The 15941-nt window shown below is 44.6% G+C and overlaps 1 protein-coding gene across 1 annotated transcript; it reads right to left on the bottom strand.

The window, feature by feature from the left end:
* Positions 1–4819: 4819 nt before the first annotated feature.
* FIBIN (fin bud initiation factor homolog) lies at positions 4820–9647 on the bottom strand. Its single transcript, XM_042882768.1, has one exon. The coding sequence runs from the start codon at positions 9609–9611 to the stop codon at positions 8991–8993; it is 621 nt and encodes a 206-aa protein (XP_042738702.1). The 5' UTR covers positions 9612–9647; the 3' UTR covers positions 4820–8990.
* Between the last annotated feature and the right edge of the window lie 6294 nt (positions 9648–15941).

The following is a 15941-nucleotide window of genomic DNA, read 5'->3' as shown; positions in this document are numbered from 1 at the left end:
TTGTCCTATCACCATCAGACTGTGTAAAAAGTTGTTTTCCCTTCTGCTTAAAACGTCCCTTTCAATATTTGAAGGCTTTAATGAGGTCTCTCCAGAGTCTTCCCTTCACCCCACTGAACAAGCCCAACTCCCTTAGCCTGTCTTTGTTGGAGAAGTGCTCCAGCCCTCTGATCATCTCTGTGGCCCTCCTCTGGACCCACACCAAGAGCTCCACGTCCTTCCTGTGCTGGGGACAGTACTCCAGATGGAACTTCACCAGGGCAGACAATCCCCTCCCCCTCTCTGCTTTCACCCCTCTGTTGATGCAGCCCAGGATACAGCTGGCCTTCCAAGATGCAAGAGCACAGTGCTGGCTGTGTCCAGCTTTTTGTCCAGCAGACCCCTCCCAAATTCTTCTCCTCAGGGCTGCTCTCAAGCAGTTCTTCTCCCAGTCTGTACTCCTATCTAGCATTGCCCCACTCCAAGTGCAACACCTTGCGCTTGGCTTTATGGAACCTCATGATGGACCAACCTTTGGAGTTTGCCGAGGCCCCTTGGATAGTGTGTGTTTCTTCCTTCTGTCATACAAACTGCACCGCTCGGCTTGGTTGGTGTCTACAAACTTGTTGAGGGTGCACTCTCACCTACTGGCTTTCTGGTGGAGGTTCGCATGCTGGTATGAAGTCACCATCTTGTACTGGACTGGGATCCACGCATTCTTCACTGCGCATGAACTGGTGACATGCCTGAATTTATATATTAAAAAAAAAAAAGAAAAAAAGAAAAAAAAGAAAGAAAAAAAGGGAAAAGCTGTAGTTTCTTGTGTAATAGGTAATGCCTTGTGATGGACACTGAGGTACATATTCCCACGGGTACTCGGCGTCCATACTGTGTTCTGCAGAGCACCTAGAAAAGTCCTGCTGCCTCCATATAATCAGTGCAGGGAAAACCTTTGACACAAGCTCTGGCTGAGCAACACTTTTCACAGGCAGCAAAACATTCACAAAGATGAAGAGCTGGCTAGTTGGATGGAAACAAGCACACACACAAGTGAAAGTATTAAATGACTGTTTAGAGACTGTCTCTCCAAGTGTTCTGGCAATTAAAAAGGCTGAGGCTTATGTCTGCAACTTATAGGAAATTAAATATTTGTGTTGGTAGTTATCATTCAACATCTTCAATAAAGAAGTCTTCATGTGCCAAAGCAGCACTGTAATGCACTGTTGGATTGCATTCCTGTACTTTAAGGCAGCTGTCGTAGGATTTATTTGCTTTAAAATTAGTGCCCAAATCTATTTTCCATTTTTCTTTCACGTTCTTGCCCCCCTCTCCCCCCTTTATTTTATTTTATTTTTTACTTTTTTACAATTCAAATTAGGTTATTTGAATCCAGGAGCTTGAGAATGTGGAACGTGAAATGATTTTTAAGATTTGCCACATTGGATGTCTTGGACTTCATTAAAACGGAACAAACAAACAAACAAAAACCCCCAAGAAGTCCATACTCTGCAAATGTTATAAATGTCATGACGAAGAGTATGTATTTCTTTCTCAGTGTCAATCACCAATCTGCAAGCACACGCACTTAGCAAACAGCATCCTGCCCGTGCTGAATGTAGGTTGTAGCTGGAGAAGCCATGGCTTTTAATTTCCTGACTCTCGTGCTGCTGACCTTGCCACCTATTTCAGTAACGCTATGTATCTCAAGTATTTTTTCTTCTTTGTTATAAGCCGTGTGCGTTCTGTTAAATGCAAACTGCCTGATATAAAGCATTTTATATTTTGTATGTTTATAATGAATTTCTCAAGTGCTCTTATTTAGCAACAGGACAAGGATTTCAAATCAAGTTTTGTAACAAGCAAGATCTGTCATCAACATAAAGTAAGCATTCAAGTGTACATATGTATCTATGCCCATCAAGCTCCAAAAGAAAAGGAAAAAAAATAAAAGAAGAAGAAATATTATTTAAAATTTAGGAAGAATGATGATTTTTTTTTAAGATAGAAGGGGAATGTTTTGTGATATTATAAACATAATGAGAGGGTGTGAGAACTGCACTGGTCACAAGTCTCATTCTGTAACAGGAACACTCCAAGGTGTTTGCAAGACCGGGCCTCTATTTTTATAAGGAGTGTTACATAATGTGTAAGTGGAAAAGTATCCTATCCAAGTGGAAATTAAAACAAACTGCCTTCAGGATTACATAATAACTCAGCAAAATATGACTCATTAGTGCTGTGTTTTTATTTGCTGAATAGAAAACAAGAAATGTTAAAAGAAGCATGTCAGAAGTTCTGTGCAGTGAAAATCTGGAGCTTATTTATTTTGAGGTGCATTTACGTGTCTTTTTGCTATCACAATATCATTTTACAGAATCCTGTTGTGCAAGATTAGTTAACTTATTCCCTTTGGACTTCACTCTGTCTCCATCGTTCACATGGGGAGCTATGATAGAGTGGGGGTAATGCTGGGGGTTTCTGTATGACTAATAGTCTGTGCACTCACTGCCAGATAAATTTAAGGTTGGCAGCATTAGGCACTGCCAAACTCAAAGCCATAGGCAAAAGCACAAAAGCATAGCAAGCAGAATGTCCATAGAAAGCAAACTGATTTTTGTCCAATAAATATGTTACCTTGCCACAGCAGTAAGAGTCGACCAGTATTCCCAGTTGAGTGAAGCTTGCACAAAATAATGGTGGTTCTCTGGTCCTGCCAGCTTCAGCTCTGCACACGTGCTGAAGAGATAGAAACGACAACATGCAGCGGGCCTGTGATGTAATGGGAGATCTTCAGGAGCTGGAGGACAACAGAGGAAAAGCCCCAGAGGGATGTGAAAAGGAGCAGCAGCGGCAGACTGGAGCAGTGCAGCAGCCTGAAGGAATCAGTTACTCTCTGAAGTAACTCGGTGCTACAGGGTAGGCTGAAATGTGGCTTAGAAATGTACAAGAGCTCACATTAAATTCAGTAAGACTACATAAGTAAATAAACACCACTCAGCCTGCACATGGCTGTGGAAGCAGACACAAAGGTAAAGCCATTAGGGTAGGAAATATAAATCAGTATATATGTAGCACAGGGGGATGCTTGGCCTTTTGAAATCCCTAACTGCCACCAAAAGAAAGATGTCAGAAACAAAAACTGGGCCCGGTCACAAATTAGCTTCTAGGATAAATGTGCAGAGGGTGAACTTGAGCTCATTCAGGGCAGGTTTATCCCTTTGCACTCACGTTTGTGCATGTAAAGAACATGGAGTGACTAGGCTAGGAAATCACCATCACAGAAGGAAAAGTGCATCTTAGACTCTGATGAGTGAGACAAAGCATTTTTAGGAGATTAGGTCAGACTGGACAAGCACAGGTCAGCACTGGTAGTGCTAGGTGAGAGGGACAGGGCTGAGGGGCCAGGATGGCCATCGTTGCTCTGAAGGTAGAAGCGTCTCAAACTTATTTATGCAGTTTGTCTGCCCCTGGTTTCACTCATCGTGGTCCTGTCTGTTTGGGGTGCCTGCATTTCTGGGGACAGGCACAGCACATTCGCCCTGATTCTAGTTTGAAACACAGAAAAGCAGTCCTTTGGGTGCAGTGATCCTGAACTGAGTGTGTGGGGCAAACGTTGTGTGTTGTAGGGGAAAGCTTCATTCTCCTTCCTTGGGAAAGAACAAAAAAAATTCTCAACATCTTGTTCATTCTGACTGGGTTTACTCTTAAGATAGAAGCTATAAAAGGTATTATTTAAAATTACCAACCTTACAGTGTCCTGACTTGTGTCCTGTCCCAAGTGCAAATTAGATTATGCTTTGTTGTGCCTTTAGAATCAAGAGTCGAAAAGCTTTGTAAATACTTTGCAAGAAAGCATCCAAATAGGAAAATAATATTCACGTTGCTCTGGACTTTAATACAAATCACAGTTTTGTCACATTAGATTAGAAACAAACTCACATCCACAAAGAAAAGATCTTAAGAGAAGATGGCTGTTCTTGATTTACCAAAGAGCTGTCAACACAAGAAGTGTACGGGCAGGATTTCTTTCATCACTGTTTCCCAGGTAAAGGCACAATAAGACAAATAGCTGAGAATGTAAGACCAGAATCTTATTCATGGCCCGCTGAAGTAATTCTCCTGGTCCCAGCCCTAAACTAAAAATTCAGGTCACATTATTTTTGTAAAGAATTCATAAGTAGACAGGGGAAAAAAAAAAAAACAACCAAACCATTTTGCAATTTGGACAGTCTCTATATAGTAAGGCCTCCATTGTTTACAGTACAACTGATTTATGGTGGTAACTGCTCTTGCAGTGAAATGTTTGCAGCATGGAAAAAGTACGGAAAGTATGATGGAAGTACACAGCTTTTTCAGTCATCCTGCACTTGCCAATAACTATTGCTGGATAACAAATCTTTCCCTGACCCAAGCTTCTCCAAGGACTTCTCTTTTCCCCAAAGAAAGCTCAGATGTGAACAACTGCTGTTCCACGGGCAGCCTCTGAGTATTTAAAAGAGGTATGCACGCAGCCTGAGCAAGGCTGTCATCTGAGAAAATACAATATGCTTGGCTTTGTCTTTTCTTATGAAGGAATGTTCATGGTATGTTGGAGACAGTCAATGATACCTCCCCAAGGTAAGGCAGTTCTCGAGGATGAATGACTCTACAAGCCATGAATGACTCTTTCCAAGCCACATCATTAAAAACGTAATGATTATGGAGACCATATGTTTTTCTTGTTACAGAACCAGTCTTTAAATGCTGTCTTTTCCAATTGTAAACTGATCTTACAGGCAGGATGACAACTTTATGAAGAAAATAAAATAATCACAGAGTTACAGTCTTTTTTATACATACATATTCTAGGAAAAGCCTTTTTTTTTATTAAGGACATGGAGTTAGGTCAGTATTTTTGCCAGTTTCATATACTACAGGAACAAAACACAAATCCATAATTTTTTCAAATTTGGGCTAGCCAAAAAGCAAAGAGGGACTGAACTCCCCATTTGGCTGTAAATAAAAATACATCTTAGCAGACAGAAAAATGTCGGATAGCCTTCACACATGCAGGACTATTTTAAGAGTAACAGTTGGCAAATACATTTCACTAAACAAAACCGAGAACTCCTTTATCAGCAGCGAAAGTGACTGTGATAAGCACAGGGGAGCATCATTTGAAGTGTCGTGCAGCTCATCTCAATAAACCACACCACCAACAGCAACCAGCTGGATCCAGAGTTAGATTTTTCAAGGCAAGACTTTAACCAGAGCTGATGCTGTGCCTGTTGCTTCTTTTGTCTGAAGCAAGTATATTTTTTTGCTTCCAAGGTATCTGGGTCCTCTGCAGCCATGCACATGACAGCATACAGGGGCAGCAATTTAATTGCAGAATATTCAGCCATTCAGGCTGGCACACATGGGATCCTTGAGAGTCTTGAAATCATCCCTTGCCTACTCCCTTTCTCAGAATGGTCCTGGGTAGGTCAGCCTGGGAAACTTAAGTTTGAAGTTTTAGCTTAGCCATGGTTTATAGCACCACTCTGAATTCCTAGCCATTGAGTTGTCACAGATATGGTTGTTTCCAGCTGCTGCCATCCGCAAGCAAAGCCTTTTCTTTCCCTACTTTTATTGGTGCTCAGGTGAGAAAGTGGTTTGCTCCACAGTTAGACTTTGAGTTTCTTCAGCTCAGCATATATCTGTAGGCAGGAGACTGGCTACAACTGAGCAGTGACTGCGTAAGTAAGCTGCCTGGAGAGGAGCAGAATCTTGTCTTTTAATGACTGGCTTTGACTCTTAATGAGCTGAATCCCTGGCTGGATGTCAAAGACAACTGAAGTTCTACGTAAGTGAGCTCTCTATAACTTGCCCTCTGTTCTATTTGCATTACTTGATTTTTTTCAGCAAGCATCATCATCTGCTCTTCAATACCATCGTCACTTCAATAAATTCAGGAAAAATCATACATATTTCTAAATGTCCAGAACTCTATAAGAAAGACCAAGTCAATTTCAGTTCTAGTGTAAAAAAAAGTTAAAAAGCCCAAACTTGATGCTATAAACACAACAGGTGGAGCTGTTGGGTCAGAATAGCTGCTACAACTGGTCTTGTAAGGCTCCCCAGGTAAAAATATGGAATGAGTTTTCAGTGATAAGAAGGCCTTTACTATTTGAAATACATCACATAAAACCAATGGATCTCTTCTAACGAATTAAATTTTATCAGGTTAAAAAACAACAAACAAAACACCACAAAAGCAGCAAAACTGATAGGATTACAAAGTGGATTACAATAGCTTTTAGGATCTATTTCAAATGTAAAACTTTAAACTGCTGGATATCAGTGTGCAGCCAGTTCATGCAGGCCTGTTGCAGCACAGCTTATCAGACTGCAGATGTCTAAAGGACAGTCAGTTACACAAGCTCTGGTCCAAAACTGATGCACTTTTAATGAACAGTCGTATTTACTTTTGCTTAGATAAGACAAACTGACGTTAACCAAACTGAAATGCATTTAAATATCTTGAAATACTTTTGTACTGGCTTCACAAAATCCACATAAAATTCACCCTTTTTATTAAGCGTGTAAATTTACACACAGCCCAAACTCGGATTCACGCCATTTCTTCTTAAAACAGAACATTCAAAGCCTTCTGTAGAAGAGTAAAATTCTGGTTGTCTCAATTTCAAATACAAAAAATATTTACATTTTGCCAAAACATAAATTGACAGGGAGATCTGTCAATATATTCATGTTTGTCCTAAGAAACATCAGCCTGGATTTTAAAGAACAACAGTTTGGCTTTGTTAGATGGCAGCTTGCAGAGCTGACGGAGTTATTCTGTAAATCTCCAGGTACTTCATGTAATCTCCTGCCTTGAAAGTAACCGCTCTGCAAATATTTACCACTCTCAGTATTCTGCACACTGTGGAATAGCTTGAGATTGACCAAGGGATTGCTATTGCAAACAGAACAGCCAAGCTGCTTAAAGTGTATTGAAGAAATTGCGTTTTACGCTACTACTATTTTTCTAGTAATATGTGAATGCCATCCTGGCTAAAAAAAAAAATGGCATGATTTGCCACTATGACTTCTTTACTGATGCTTTACAATTCACATTATAAGCAGAGCCTCAAAGAGTAAGCATAGACTAAAACACATGATTTCTTTTGCAAGGGTTTGGCTAGGGCAGGGTTTTAAGAAGAATCTGGGCAGAAATGGAAAAGCATGACAAATTTGGCACGTACTTCTGAAAGGGTAGGATCCAGAGAGAATGGGGAGATGCCGTCAGAAACTGTCAGAGCGTTTCCTCATTGTGCAGTCACTGGTCCATCCCAAAATGCTTTATGCTTTGTTGTGGTAGGGAGCAAACTAGATTTAGTGATGGCCCTCTGTGCTCCCGTGTTTTTCTATCCGGCCTTAATGGCAAGGAAAGTATGACAAATAAACAATTTTTTTCACAGCTAGAACCTGTCACACTTTCTCCCTTGAAAGCATCCGTGAAAATAACGCTGGGTAGTTCCACTGAACTCAACCAATGCAATGTTTCAATGTTTCCAGATCTTCAAAGACACTAAGAGTCTAAAGGCGCACAGACACCCTATAATATCCTGCTTGGGCACTGCTACGTCTCCCTACCTTTGAGATAAATGGGATGGCCCCCAGGCCCTGTAAGCGCATACCTCTGTGAGACATCTCCCAATGCCTTTGATGCTCAGGTGACATACACTGACCCCCACCAGCTCCGAGGGGCTCAGCCAGCCAGATGGTCTGCAGGCCAGCGTAGAACTGAATGGGGGTAGAGGCAGCAGGATCAGACCTCAAACGCTCAAAAAGCAGCTTCTCTTTCGTTGCTGTGTGGTTGCTAGTTTCATACACTGGCTTTTCAAAAAGGCTTACAAAATCCAGAAAGAGCCCTGTGCGCTCTTCGGTATCGTTATTATAGAATCATTAAGGTTGGAAAAGACCACTGCAATAACATAGCTCCTTTTAATGAAACTTGCTTACCTCTTGAGTCTGTAAACTTTTATTTGTTTGCACTAAAAAGCGAGTTATTTAGTTTGGCAGGATCTACATGCTCACAATCACATTTTTTTTTTTCTTTTTTTTTGCTGAGAGGCACATTACACCAGCATGTTTTAAATCAAGAGCGTCTCAAGCAGACGGGCACAAGAACAGCGTGCCTTAACACGGTTTTCAAACGTTTATTAAAACAACACAAACTTCTCTCATCCAAGCAGCGATGCTGCCTGCACTGTCTGTAATCCAGTAGCCACATTACCCCAAATTGAAGATTACATAGCAAGGAGTGTGAGAACCCAAACAATCCTCCCCCTCCTTCCCACCAGGCACTTCTGCTATTGTCCAGGAGCACGAATAGGTTTATTAATAGCTTAGCTAGCAAAAGTACAAAGGCACCAATGGGAAACGTCGCTACACTGGAACAGACCAAAACCTTCTGTCTGCTTTAGAAACATGCTCTGAGAAACCAGGCTCTGAATTTGGGACCTGAGACTGCAATCACCGCTAGGGCTCCTTCTTCTTGCTATAAAACCGGCATTCCTGGGATCTGACATCAGCCTTTTTGGCTGGCTCTGGGGTTCCAATTGCTTAGAGCCACCGATAAGCAAAGCCGCGAGGAGCACAGACCCTGCCAGAATAAGATCCCGGCTATCCCGAATGCAGATGGAAGTCGCAGTTTGGAGTTACGCAGCAGAACAATGCTTTACATGAGTACAATACATGCCGTTACACAAGGTTAGGAGTTAACAGAGGGTTCGCCCCGAACGAGAGTAACAACGGGAGGAGTCTGCGCTCCTGCTGCACACGCGGGTGTCACGGCGAGCCGAGAGCCGACGCTGGAAGAGGAGAACGCTCCGTCCGTTGCAGGCTACGATACGGGGCAACTTTTTAGATGTACCTCCACCCTTCTACTCAACACAAACCTGCCGTTCACTCGGGAGGTCCTATACAATAAATACGCGTTTTCGGGGCGGCCGGGGGGGGGGCATCCTGGGCTGCAGGCTGCGAGCTCAGGCCCGCAGATAGTCGTTCTTCAGGCGGCTGAGGCGGGCGCCGTGGCTGCGCACGGTGAGGGCCAGCAGGTCGTGCTTGTCCCGCAGCCCGCTGGAGATGGCACGGGTCTCGCGGAGCAGGGCGCGGGCGTGCAGCAGCAGCCCCAGGAAGCTGTCGCCCAAGCGGGCTTCCTCGCGGCCGCCCTGCTCCTGGCCCTGCCGGAATTTGCCCTCCAGCTCGCTGAGCGAGCGGTCCGAACTGGAGTAGGCGTCGCTGATCTGGGCGGACTCGCGGCGCAGGTAGGTGCTGTAGCTCTCCTCCCCGTCCAGGTCGTAGGAGATGCTCTTGCCGATGCCCTCCAGCACCCGACCCGCGTCCTCCACCTGCCGGCCCAGTACCGTCAGCTCCTCCCGCAGGCTCAGCCCTTCGCCCGCTGCTGCCGCGCCGCACCGCCGCTGCTCGCTCACCCTGAAGAGCAGCTGGCAGCGCTCGGGGTCGTCGTTCTCCTCGTAGTCCCCGTCGGGGACGAAGTAGTGATGTAGGGTGCCGTTGGACATCTCGGGGTACAGCGGACCCTCGAAGTACCCGAGGCACAGGCTGCACAGGCAGCCGAACCACAGCAGGCGCAGCGCCGGCATGCTGCGTGCAGCCTAGGGCCGGCCGGCGCCGCGCAGCCCCCGCCCCATGGGCGCCCCGCGGGGCCGCCCCAAACGCCGCTGCGGGCCAGGAGCTCTGCGCTCGGCTCACGCCGCGCCGCCCTTAAAAGCCGCGCCGAGAGCGGAGGTAGCGGCCCCGGCACCGCGCGGGACGGGCCGGCCTCCGGGCATCGCCCCGCCGGCGTGTCGGGCCGCCCCCCGCCTCCCGCCCGGCCTCCCTCCCTTCCTCTGGGCTGTTCTGCGAGACGACCTCAGCCGTGCGTGCCTTGGAAAAGAGCGGGTGCTGCGCGTCCCGCCGCGCTTTGTGAATTTCGAAGCGTTTCGTGAAACTTTTCCGCGTGCATCCAGGATGCAGCTGGATTGCAGCACGGTAGAACCTCGTGCATAGCGAGTATGGACACCGGGTCTCCTCACATCTTATTTCGTGGAAGCAGTCATCAGACTGCAGAGATCACACCAGCCAAAGCAGGCGGGCAGAGTTCAGATTCCCGCTGCTGTCCACGAAGGCTTTGCATGCAAAAATATGTACACCTCGTTATTAATCAACATTTATGCCTCTTAAATATAAATATTTCAGCTATCATCCAGTGCTTTCCGCGTGCTGTATAAACTAGGATGGTTGTGACTTATTCATTGGGAAACTGTTCCAAGCTCTCTAAACATGGCTCTGCCGAAGCGTCTTAGCTCTTCTTGGTCTCATTTATGACTGTGCCATGCAGACTAGGAGAGTTTCACCCGGAATTAAGCAGGAGCTGAGATACCAAGCAGAAAATACTGGGCTTGGATCTCTCTGGACAGAGAACCCTTTCTATCCCTGCTGGATGGCCTTACTGCTGTGGTCAGGCTGCAGGACTCTGGCTTTGTTTTTACAGAATCACAGGATGGCCAGGGTTGGAAGGGATGCAGGGCCACCAACCTCCCCATTTCATAGCAGCCCAGGCTGCCCAGGGCCCCATCCAACCTGGCCTTGAACACCTCCACGGATGGATGGGGCATCCACAGCCTCTCTGGGCAGCTGTTCCCGCACCTCACCACTCTCTCTCTAAAGAACTTCCCCCTGACATCCAACCTAAATCTTCCCTCCCTCAACTGCAAACCATTTCCCCTCGTCCTGCTGTTATCTACCCTTTCAAAGAGTTGATTCCCCTCCTGTTTGTAGGCTCCCTTTAGGTATTGAAAGGCTGCAGTGAGGTCACCCCGCAGCCTTCTTTTCTCCAGGCTGAATAAGCTGAAGAAGCGTTAGACCTTTTATAGAAAACTGAAGCACAAAAGCTTAGCCTAATCCAACCTATTTATATTAGCATTTTCTGAGCTTAATTGCAAATCTAAAATGTTTCCAAACATGTGGAGTGTTTGTGTTTAGATAGCTGGTCTGGCTTGGGCTTCAGCAGAGCAAAGGAAGCTGCTTGGACTCCACAGACACAGTGCACCTCCAGGTGTATGGGCACATGGCCTCAATGGACCTGGGTCATGAAAGGATGTTCAGAGCAGTGAACACCACTCAGCTCCCACTCTGCTTCCTCTGGGCTGGGTTTTGGTTGCTGACTCATTGGTTTAATTTTTGTTCTTTTTTCTGTGTTTGTCAGTCGTATAATATTCTGTAAACGCTCTCAAGACACTGCTTGGGACAGTGATAGTTACGGGTTATCATTAAGGCTATGCTCATCACAGGGACTTGCACCCTCTGCAGCTTTGCGTTTGACACCAAACTGCGTGGTGCAGATGACACAACAGAAGGGACAGACGCCATCCAGAAAGACCTGAGCACGCTTGAAAAGTGGGCACATGGGAACATAACGAGGTCCAGCAAGGCCAAGTGAAAGGTTTGCACTTGAATCGAGCCAATCTCTGATGTGAATACAGACTGAGAGAAGAACTCCTTGAGAGCAGCCCTGCAGAGAAGCACTTGGGGGTCTTGATGGACAAAAAGCTGGACATGAGCCAGCAGTGTGCTTTTGCAGCTTGGAAGGCCAGCAGTATCCTGGGCTGCATCAGCAGAGGGATGGCAGCAGTGAAAGGGAAGTGACTGCCCTCCTCTGTTCTGCCCTCGTGAGGTTCCATCTGGAGTACTGTATCCAGGCCTGGAACCCCAGCGTAAGAAGGATGCAGAGCTGTTGGAGTGAGTCCAGAGGAGTGACACAATGATGAATGACAGGCTGGAACAGCTCTTCTATGAGGAAAGATTGAAAGAATTGGGCATATTCAGCTTGGAAAGGAGCAGGCTCCAGGGAGACCTCATTGTGGTCTTCCAATACGTGAAGGGAGCTTACAGGCAGCAGACAGACCAACTTTTTACACAGTCTGATAGTGATAAAGGGGAGTAGCTTTAAACTGAAAAGAGGGGATGTTCAGATTAGACATTAGGAAGAAATCCTTTTCTGTGAGGGTGGTGAGGCACTGACACAGGCTACCCATGATCCTACGACTTTTCTTCAGTATACTCTGTTCTATCCTAAAGGGCCTTTCCCTGTCCTTAAGCACACTTGTATGCTCTCAGGAACCCATACCACCTAACCCACTGGGAGGCAGGCACTGCAAACAGAACCTGCAGGCAGTGCCAAAGGCCAGCTGCGTGGAAATGCTGTGACAGTGGGTTTCAAGCCTCATTCCCCTCTAGATGTGCTTAAAGAAAGTAGTTGGGAACTGCAGTTCTGGAGTAAGAGGTTAGAGCACCCTGTTTCAACAAAACTGCAGGACAAGGGGAAATGGTTTTAAGTTGAGGGAGGGAAGATTTAAGTTGGATGTCAGGAGGAAATTCTTTGCTATGAGAGTGGTGAGGTGCTGGAACAGCTGCCTAGAGAGGCTGTGGATGCCCTGTCCATCCCTGGAGGTGTTCAAGGCCAGGTTGGATGGGGCCCTGGGCAGCCTGGTCTGGTATTAAACGGGGAGGTTGGTGGCCCTGCATGTGGCAGGGGGTTGGAGATTCATGGAGATTCCTTGAGGTCCCTTCCAAGCTTGGCCATTCTGTGATTCTGTGTTTCTGTGATTCTTCAGCTGAGCTTGCTTGGCATTTGTCCTCAGTCCATGTTTGCCAACAGAGGCTCTTTCAAATAATTTTATTCCCAGAATGCTCTTGTTTCACCCAATATTTTACTTGGTTCCCCACTCCGTGCCACCCACAGCACTGTATCTGCACAGGTTTCCTGATGGCTGCCAGCTGACTGGTTTGGCTGGCACTGCGCTGTGGTGGGCTCCCCTCTTGACGTCTCTTCATGGAAGGACCACACTGTAAATCTCTCAGCTCAGCTTTGTCAGCATAGTTCTGTTCCTCAGTGCCATGATAGATGAAAACTTCAGCCTTAGCAAATTCTTTTACTCTCTCTCCTCATATATTAAGAGACCAAGAAGTGTCTGCTGCTCCCTGCCATTGCCGTTTGCAATCCAACATGAATTATCCATGTGTATTTAAATTTTCTACCCAACTAATCTTGCCTTAAGTAACCCACCTCGAATGTCTCTGCTGCTGGAGGATGGCTGCAGCTTGAGATCTGCAGCTCTAGTGACGCAGTGAGCAAAGCTTTGGTAAGAGTTGGGGCTTGCTGAAGGATGTGAGAGCCTGATTTAAGGCAATACCTATATAGATCAGTATTACAATGTGACAGAATCCTGAATTTTTACTGAGAACATAGGTAATCATCAAGCAAAGGAAAAGATACAGGCTTAAGCTGACAGAGCAATACTTTGGGCCATCATCTCTCCAAAATCACCTTTAAGAATCATTTCTCTTTACACTGAGACAATCTGATACAAATTCTTTCAATTTGTTTGTAAAACATTGTGCATACAAGTGAAAATCAGATTTTTTTTTTTTTTTTTTGAAAGATACTGAAAGGGACATTTGCTTTTATGTAACAAGACAAGAGATGAAGTGTCAGGTATCTTCATCACAGCCATAGTCAGTAGCAGCACTATAGCAGAGTCTGGAACAACAACATAAAAATCAGAGTCGGTGCAGAGCTCTTAAAAGTAGTTATTAGTATTATCTGTGAGGCACAGAAGGCAGTAAAACAGGAGGAGGACAGAATGGGTTTTTTTACTGGAATACAGGAGAGGAGAGGGCAGTTTAATCCTGAATGGCACGTCTTCTACTAGGAGCCCGTATGGCTAGTTCTATGAGGTCAGAGATTTGGTGAGTTTTTGGGATGCAGCCAGGAAACAGCTGTTCCTTGTGGCATGCTCCCATGAAGGCATTCATGGCGATCCTGGCACTGTCAACAGTCCTACTGACTGCATGGCGACAGTGCTTTACCTAATGTGTCTGCTTAAGAATATGAAAATTGCTTCTGCATAAAATCACAGAATCACAGAAACTCCAAGGTTGGAAAAGACCTTCAAGATCATCCAGTCCAACCATGCACCCATCACCAATAGCACTCACTAAACCACATCCCTCGACACAACGTCCAAACGTTCCTTGAACACCTCCAGGGTTGCTGACTCCACCACCTCCCTGGGCATCCATTCCGGTGCCTGACCACTCTTTCAGAAAATAAGTAAATGAGGAAAAATTGGAAATACAAATGAAGAAGGATATTGACACTGTCTTTTTACAAATACTTGGCACAGTGCACTCTGCACTGGTAAAGCCGTTGTTTTTCCACTGAGCAGCATTAGGTTTATAATAATACGAAGAACAGCAGCATTTATTCTGCTTAAAAAGTTTTCCTGTTAATGCAACAGCACCAAAATCAGGCTTCAGAAATTGCCAATGAACTGAAGGCAAATAAGTAGTGCTGTGCTCAGCGCCGGGTGATGCCTGCAAAATCTTTTTCTTCAAGCAATGCTTCATCGTTCATTTTAAACTTGCTATTTCTGTTACAGATCACAGTAAACTTTGCAGCATCAGAATATTTTGGATGTAAGTAGTCAGTAATTTAGAGAACAGGTATATGTTATATGGTCCTAAAGGCCCCACAGGCTTTAGGGTATAAATGCTGTTTGCTGACTACTGCCTTCTGTTTTCCTACTGCGAACAGTATATATACAGCTTTGTATGAAAGATACCTTGTTTAAACATGAGACTAACAAGTATGTGAGTGTAAAGTCTAATTGTAGGGTGTAGTACCAAGCATCAAGTTAGGTGTCAATATTAGCTTATGTATTTATCCCCCACCACTCATGTTCTTTGTCAGTTACCACGAGTGTTCTTGCATATTCTATGCATCACCTAAAGCTCTTCTTTGTTGTTGTTTTTTTTTAAATTTACCCCAAAGTTACTGCAAAAATATAATCAGGACGAATGATAATTTTTCAGGATGGAAACTGCGAATCATGGCTGGAGAACATGTTTGGATGAATAAGATACCAATAGAAATACTGGGAAAATTGATTTTAGGAGCAGTAGATTTCTGCCAAAGTTCCGTAAGGCAAGATCAAGAATAGGCTTTGTACTTAGATATTTTATCTACATCTGAAGCACATGGAACAATATTATTCTGACACAATATTTTTAATAGTTTTCAGTGGTCTGGCAATATCCAGCTGTTATAAAACTAAGTAGTGATTGTTTTTAGCATGAATAATGCCCTAGTCAGAGTTTACTAAATTGTGTTCAATATGTATGCTTTTCTGAAGTGAAAGGTATATAATTTTGTTTGATTTATTAGTAGCTGGCTGGTTTATAAATACACGCTAACTTTACTAGTTACTTACAAGAGGAGATGTTGAAAATATTGCCAGACCAAGTGAATGCCTGACAACTTAAACATGACTAAAAATATTGGTTCTTACCACTTGGCTGTGCAACAGTTAAAGCAGTCATCACTATTTCATTCTGCTCTTGAAGGTCCATCATTAACAGTTGAGGGATATGAGCAGGGAATGCATGTCAGAGTAATGCCAGTTTTTCATGGGAATATTAGGAACATAAGAGTACGACTAGAAAATCTGCAGAAAAGATTAGATTTGTAACATATAGCTTTTATAAAACACTTCATCCAGTATGAATTTGGAATGCGACACAAGCTAAGCGAGAATATGCTGAAGCATAAGCTGTGCTGAACATCCCAATACCAGCAAGGGACTACACTGAAATCTTAAGAAGTAAACTTAATTCCAAGCTGAACGGGAGATTTCTCACATACAACTAAGTAAAGAAAACAGCTCTTTTGGCAACTTAAGAACTTACAAATTTTGATAACCTGTAGATTCTAGGCTGCTCAGGGAGTCACCATCCTTGGAGGTGTTCAAGAACTGTGGCAATGTGGCACTGAGAGACATGGTCATTGGGAATGAGTTGTGGTTGGGCTTGGTGATCTTAGCGGTGTTTTCCAACCTTTATGATTCTATGGTATTTCAGGGTCAAACCATAGT

The sequence above is a fragment of the Lagopus leucura genome, unplaced genomic scaffold (genome assembly GCF_019238085.1).
Source record: "Lagopus leucura isolate 7727_CA_CO unplaced genomic scaffold, USGS_WTPT01 Super-Scaffold_100035, whole genome shotgun sequence".
Lineage (NCBI taxonomy): Eukaryota > Metazoa > Chordata > Aves > Galliformes > Phasianidae > Lagopus > Lagopus leucura.
This window is presented reverse-complemented; position numbering and strand designations above follow the sequence as displayed.